The 7,302-nt window shown below is 41.7% G+C and overlaps 1 protein-coding gene across 2 annotated transcripts; it reads left to right on the top strand.

Annotated features, from left to right (window-relative positions):
- Window positions 1-2,521: 2,521 nt before the first annotated feature.
- On the top strand, window positions 2,522-5,491 carry LOC129887554 (pentatricopeptide repeat-containing protein At1g26900, mitochondrial). 2 transcript variants are annotated; one of them, XM_055962694.1, is made up of 3 exons: window positions 2,522-4,493; window positions 4,680-4,794; window positions 4,894-5,491. In XM_055962694.1, the coding sequence occupies exon 1, from the start codon at window positions 2,618-2,620 to the stop codon at window positions 4,412-4,414; it is 1,797 nt and encodes a 598-aa protein (XP_055818669.1). In that variant the 5' UTR covers window positions 2,522-2,617; the 3' UTR covers window positions 4,415-4,493; window positions 4,680-4,794; window positions 4,894-5,491. The 2 variants fall into 2 exon arrangements, with proteins under 2 accessions (XP_055818669.1, XP_055818668.1); XM_055962693.1 differs by having other exon boundaries at window positions 2,522-4,794.
- Window positions 5,492-7,302: the final 1,811 nt, after the last annotated feature.

Below are 7,302 nucleotides of genomic sequence, written 5' to 3'. Positions count from 1 at the left end.
CCCACACATCCATCTCAGCATTCTCATCTCAGCAACTTTCATCTTTTGAATGTGAGAAGTCTTAACTGGCCAACACTCCGCCTCATACAGCATAGCCGGTCTAACCACCACTTTGTAGAACTTGCCCTTAAGTTTTGGTGGCACATTCTTGTCACATAGCACTCCGGAAGCGAGCCTCCATTTCATCCACCCTACCCCAATACGATGTGTGACATCATCGTCAATCTCCCCGCTGCCTTGCATGATAGACCCAAGATACTTGCAACTACTTCTCTTTTGGATGGCCTGAGCACCAAGCCTAACTTCAACGTCAACCTCTTGAGGTGTCTCACTGAACTTGCACTCTAAGTACTCTGTCTTTGTCCTACTCAACTTAAACCCTTTAGACTCCAAGGTATGTCTCCAATCCTCCATCTTAGCGTTAACTCCGCGGCGAGTCTCATCGATCAGGACTATGTCATCCGCGAAAAGCATACACCATGGCACCGCACCTTGAATTTGTCGCGTCAATCCATCTATCACCAAGGCAAATAAAAAAGGACTAAGAGCTGATCCTTGATGCAACCCCATCACCACTGGGAAGTGCTCTGAGTCCCCTCCTACTGTCCTTACCCTGGTTTTGGCTCCCTCGTACATGTCCTTGATCACCCTAATGTATGCTATAGGTACACCTTTAGCCTTCAAACATGTCCATAGTATTTCTCTTGGGACTTTATCATAAGCCTTTTCTAGGTCGATGAATACCATATGCAAGTCCCTCTTCCTCTCCCTATGCTGCTCCACCAGTCTCCTCATAAGATGGATGGCTTCTGTAGTTGAGCGTCCCGGCATAAATCCAAACTGGTTCTCTGAAATAGACACGTCTCTCCTCACCCTCATCTCTACCACTCTTTCCCACAGTTTCATAGTATGGCTTAGTAGCTTAATACCTCTATAGTTGTTGCAACTCTGGATATCCCCTTTGTTTTTGTATAGAGGGATCATTATGCTCGACCTCCATTCTTCGGGCATCGTTGCCGTTTTAAAGATGACATTAAATAACCTAGTCAACCACTCCAAACCTACCGAACTCGTGCTCTTCCAAAATTCCCCAGGAATCTCGTCAGGTCCGGTTGCTCTTCCCCAGCGCATCCTACGAACGACACTCTTAACCTCCTCGACCTTAATACTCCTACAATACCCAAAATCACAACGCCTCTCTGTATGTTCTAAATCTCCCAACACAAAGTCTCTGTCCCCTTCCTCATTCAAGAGTTTATGGAAATAGGACTGCCATCTCTGTTTAATGAGGGTCTCGTCTACCAATACTTTTCCATGCTCGTCCTTAATGCACTTCACTTGGTCCACATCGCGTGCCCTTCTCTCCCGCGCCCTGGCTAGCCTGAACAATTTTCTATCCCCACCTTTCTCTTCTAGTTCAGCATAAAGGCGTTCAAAAGCTGTTGTTTTTGCCGTCGAAACCGCCGACTTCGCCTCCTTTCTCGCTATTTTATAAAGTTCCCTATTCGTCCACTTCTCCACCTCATCTGTGCTTTCTATCAACTTTGCGTACGCCATCTTCTTTGCTTCCACCTTTTCTTGTACTTCTCCATTCCACCACCAGTCTCCTCAATGCCGACTACGACTACCAGTCGAGACTCCCAACACTTCCCTTGCCACAGTCCTAATACAACTAGCCGTCCTATCCCACATACTTGTCGCATCCCCATTACTATCCCAGGCCCCCATGGCCTTCAACTTCTCTCCCATCTCCAAGGCATTTGCAGTGGTCAAACTCCTCCATCTGATCCTAGATCGATCATCCCCGACCCTCTTATTCCTCATCATCTTGATCCCTAAATCCATCACCAAAAGCTTATGTCGGGTTGTAAGGTTTTCTATCGGAATGACCTTACAGTCTTTGCACAGACCTCTATCGACCTTCCTCAAGAGTAAAAAGTCTATCTGAGTCTTAGCCACCGAACTATGGAATGTTACCAAGTGGTCTTCCTTCTTTGGGAAACTCGAATTGGCTATGACCAACCCAAAAGCTCTTGCGAATTCCAAAAGTGAAAGGCCTCCTACATTTCTGACCCCGTAGCCAAAGCCTCCATGCACATCATCATACCCTCCTGAAATAGACCCGATGTGTCCATTGAAATCCCCTCCCACGAAAAGCTTCTCAGTAGGTGGTATACCTCCCACTAACTCGTCCAAATCCTCCCAAAAGCGCCTCTTATCCTCCTCTCTTAGTTAAATAAGATAAATTAATTTTTTTTAAAAGCACACGGCACAATTATGAAAATGCAAATAAAAAAATTAAGATAAATAAGATGAAAATTTTATTTTATTTAAGAATGAATAATTAAAGCTTGCAAAAAAATATTTAAAAAAGGCTAAATAAAATAAAAAATATTTTTATAAATAAATAACTTACTCTTAAAATTATGCAATAAATATAAATTTACATATGACAAATCAAAATCAATAAAAACTACTCGCACCATAATTTACAAACCTACCTTAATGACAAAGTCCTTTAATAGTTTTATGGCTTGGGATCTTTTTCAAAGTTTGTTACAAAGCACACAATTACTCCTTTGAATGTACGCTCTGCGGCGAAATCTTGCTTGTTCTCATGAACATAGTCGTTAATTCCTACTGTTCTTATCTTCTAAGACAAAACTTCAAACAATTATCAAGACATTTTTCCACATTTTCTTCAGATCAAAATCTCATTTCTCAGTTACAATCATGCAATAAAATCTCTGAAATCACTCAATTTCAAGCCTTAATGGTCAAAACTGGTCAAGACCAAATTCCTTTCACACTAAGCAAACTCCTCGCATGTTCAATTCAATATACACATTATACATCTTCAATTTTCAAGTACGTAAAAAACCCAAATCTGTATATGTACAATACCATGCTTCGTAGCTATTCAATCAGTGATGACCCACAAAAGGGTCTTGTGTTTTTCAACTATATGAGGGCACAAATTGTTGTTCTTGATCAATTTGCTTTTGTTTCTGTGCTTAGATCTTGTATGCGTTTATTGGAGAAATGGACAGGTCAAGCTGTTCATGCAGTTGTTTTGAGATCTGGGTTTGATTTGTTTCTTGATTTGAAGAATACCCTTTTGAATTTTTATTGTGTTCGTGGGGAAATCCGTTGTGCCCACAAACTGTTCGATGAATTTTCGAAGAGGGATTTGGTTTCCTGGAACACCTTGATGGGTGGTTATCTTTGTGTACATAATTGTTCTGCTGTTTTGGGCTTGTTTGTAGAGTTGGGTAGGGATGGTATTTCTGCTAGTGTCACGACGATGTTGTGTGTTTTGTCTGCGATTGGTGAGTTAAAGATTGCTTTGGCAGGGGAATCCCTGCATGGTTATTGCATAAAGATTGGATCTTGCCATAATTTGAAGGTGTTAACTGCCTTGATATCTATGTATGGGAAGAGTGGTTGTGTGTGTTCAGGCCGTAGTCTATTTGATGAAGCTTATCAGAAAGATGTTGTTTTGTGGAACTGTTTGATAAATGGATATGCTAAAAATGGATTGCTGGAAGAGGCATTGTCTCTATTGAGGCAAATGAAGGTTCAAAGATTGAAGCCGAATTCGTCAACCTTGGCAGGTTTGCTTTCTTCTTGTGACTCCTCCGGAGCTCTTAATATGGGTGAATATATTCAGAACTTTGTAGAAGACCAGGAATTAGCTTTGGATCCAGTCCATGGCACGGCGTTGATCGATATGTATGCTAAGTGTGGGTTGCTTGGGAAGGCAGTTAATGTTTTTGACAATATGGAGACTAAAGATGTGAAGTGTTGGACAGCAATGATAATGGGTTACGGGGTACACGGGGAGGCAAAAGATGCTATTGCACTCTTCCACAGAATGGAGGATGAAGGTTTTAGGCCGAATGAAGTGACTTTCTTGGCAGTATTTAGTGCTTGTAGTCATGGAGGACTGGTGGCAGAGGGCATCAGTCATTTTAGAAAAATGGTCCTGGAATATGGCTTGACTCCTAAAATTGAGCATTATGGATGTTTGATTGATATATTAGGTCGTGCTGGACTGCTTGAAACAGCACGAGAACTAATAAAAGGTTTGCCCATTGAAGGGGATGCTACTGCATGGCGTGCATTACTAGCAGCATGCAGACTCCATGGTGGTGTTGAGTTGGGTGAACAAGTGAAAAAAGAACTAGAACAGAGATTTGGCGAACACCCTGCTGATTCACTACTTCTGAACAGTACTTATGCCATCGCTGGGATATTGCCCAAGGAGAGAGACATGCTAGAGGTGAAGGAAGGTAAATTAGAAAAAGAGGTGGGATCTTCTCTCAGTGGGAAGAAGGAAGCTGGATGCAGCTCAATTGAATTATGTGATAATGGTCGGGATTTTCTTAGCAGGGTGAAGTACGCTAGTTCCTAGAGGACCCTGCCTTCAGCTGCCACAACAAAATTTTGATCTTCAGTATAAGAATTGCTTCTCTTTTTTTTTCAGACAAAGAGTATGCACTGGCAATCAGACTATCAATTATTCTTTGTACTTGTTTTCATTCATTCATTCAACATAAAGATATAAGATCAATCTCCAAAAAGTATCATGCATAACACCAAAATATGTCTCTCTTTTTCTGAGTAAGATGGTTGTACGTGGATCAACTTACACATAGTTCAACTAATCCACCATGTAGGCTGTTACCTCCTACAAACACAACTGCAGGGTAATAACAGCAAGAGAACTCACATACGACTCTCAAATCATTGTCACCAACTGCAATATGCCATCCTGGCTATTGACCTGAGGAGGTAAAAGTGCTAAATAACATCTATGCATCAAATTGTCAAAAAATGTTTTATGTATTCATGAAGTGAGAGTATACTGCTTTGAGCGTATTCACTTGGCAGGAATGAGACAAGTGAGGAAACCATGTGGCATGCCAAATCCAAGTCCCCTGAATGTCAGTTTTCCCTGTACTACCGGTTAGTCTTCCTTAACGCCTTCAGCATAACAAATAAACATATGGATTCCATTGTTACGCCAAATCCAAGTCCCCTGAATGTCACTTGGCAGCTACAGAATACATATGGATTCCGTTGTTATGTTTTTAACTAATCTTTTGTCTATTTCTAGTCCACCACTACTCTGCTTATTCCCCTGTGAAATATTTCCATCTGCACAAAGTCAATAAAGATTTGAGCAAACATATATGGGACAATAACTCAAGTTCAAGAAACAGCGCATCACTTTACTGCTTTATGCAATTTGACGCGTTGTGTTTTGAATATGTCTCTGTTTACTCTGTTCTTTTTTGTATGATAAATTATGATAACCAAAGCACAAAAAGCACAGATGGTAACAGAAAAGGGAAAACAAGAAACTACGAGAATAACATATATAAAACAAGAAGTTAAAAAATTAATATTATGAATGGTACGTACTTGTAACATTTTACTGATGTTGCTAGCACCAAAAATACGATGAAGAACAATAAATTTATGTGGTTCAAACATGCATCACTACTGAGTAGATTAAAATTTTTAGAATGCTTGATGCATATGCATGATATGATCCCGAGTAGCATGGAGAACATTGCAGATGATCTTGAAATGTCCAGTTGACTGTTGACTCGTTCCAAGTCAAGAGCGTCTGAGGATTGCACATTAAAGTGCTTGGTCAGGAGAGCAACAACAACAAGCCCAGTATAATCCCACCATGTGGGGTCTGGAGAGGGTAGAGTGTATGCAGACCTAACCCCCACCTTGAAAGGTAGGACGGCTGTTTTCGAAAGACCCTCGGCTTAAAAGAGAAGAACAAGAGAAGAAAAATAAGAAAAACAAGACATAGGTCAGTAGAGCCAAGCATATCGAAAACAATATAAAAATATGAATAATGAGAGCGAGGAAGTCAGGGTAGGAAAGACCGGAAAGAAAGGAGCATTAACTACTATAGATAAATAGGATATCTAAAATAAACCGGACCAACAAATGTAAGTAGTAATCAAATGTAGAAATCAAACGTTAATAAATAAATGAGCAAAACTATGACTACTATGGAGAAAAGATAAGCCACCTATCCTACTATCTTAGTCTGAGTCCTCCACAGCTTCCTATCTAAGGTCATGTCCTCGGTGAGCTGCAATTGTGCCATATCTTGTCTAATCACCTCTTCCCAATACTTCTTCGGCCTCCTTTTGCCCCTCCTGAAACCGTCCATAGCCAACCTCTCGCACCTCCGCACTGGGGCATCTGTCTCTCCTTTTCACATGCCCAAACCATCTCAGTCTCGCTTCCCGCATCTTGTCCTCCACCGATGCCACTCCCACCTTATCTCGGATATCTTCATTCCTAATTCTATCCATCCTAGTGTGCCCACACATCCACCGCAACATTCGCATTTTCGTGACTTTCATCTTTTGAACATGAAGTTTCTTGATTGGCCAACACTCCGCCCCGTACAATAGAGTCGGTCTAACTACTACTTTGTAGAACTTACCTTTGAGTTTTGGTGGAACTTTCTTGTCACACAGCACTCCGGAGGCTAGCCTCCATTTCATCTACCCTGCACCAATACGGTGTGAAACATCGTCGTTGATATTCCCATCTTCTTGTATAATAAACCCAAGATACTTGAAGCTTCTTTTCTTTTGAATGGCCTGTGTACCAAGCCTCACTTCCCCGTCAGCCTCATGCGGCAGGCCACTGAACCTGCATTCCAAGTATTCTGTCTTGGTCCTACTCAATTTAAATCCTTTAGACTCCAATGTCTGTCTCCAGCCCTTCAGCTTGTCGTTAACTCCGTTGCGAGTCTCGTCAATCAGGACTATGTCATCCGCAAACAACATACACCAAGGCACCTCACCTTGTATTTGTCTCGTCAATTGATCCATCACTAGGGCGAATAGAAACGGGCTAAGAGCTGATCCCTGGTGCAACCCCATCGTAACAAGAAAGTGCTCTGAGTCTCCTCCTACCGTCCTTACCCTGGTCTTAGCTCCATCATACATGTCTTTAATTGCTCTAATGTACGCCACTGGTATACCTTTCGCCTCCAAGCATCTCCATAGGACCTCTCTTGGCACTTTGTCGTAGGCCTTTTCTAGGTCAATGAATATCATGTGTAAGTCCCTCTTCCGCTCCCTATACTGCTCCACCAATCTCCTTACAATATGAATGGATTCTGTAGTCGAGCGCTCCGGCATGAATCCAAACTAGTTCTCTGAAATAGACACACTTCTCCTCATCCTCATTTCCATCACCCTTTCCCACACTTTCATAGTGTGACTTAACGGCTTGATACCTCTATAGTTGTTGCAA

The sequence above is a fragment of the Solanum dulcamara genome, chromosome 4 (genome assembly GCF_947179165.1).
Source record: "Solanum dulcamara chromosome 4, daSolDulc1.2, whole genome shotgun sequence".
Lineage (NCBI taxonomy): Eukaryota > Viridiplantae > Streptophyta > Magnoliopsida > Solanales > Solanaceae > Solanum > Solanum dulcamara.
This window is presented reverse-complemented; position numbering and strand designations above follow the sequence as displayed.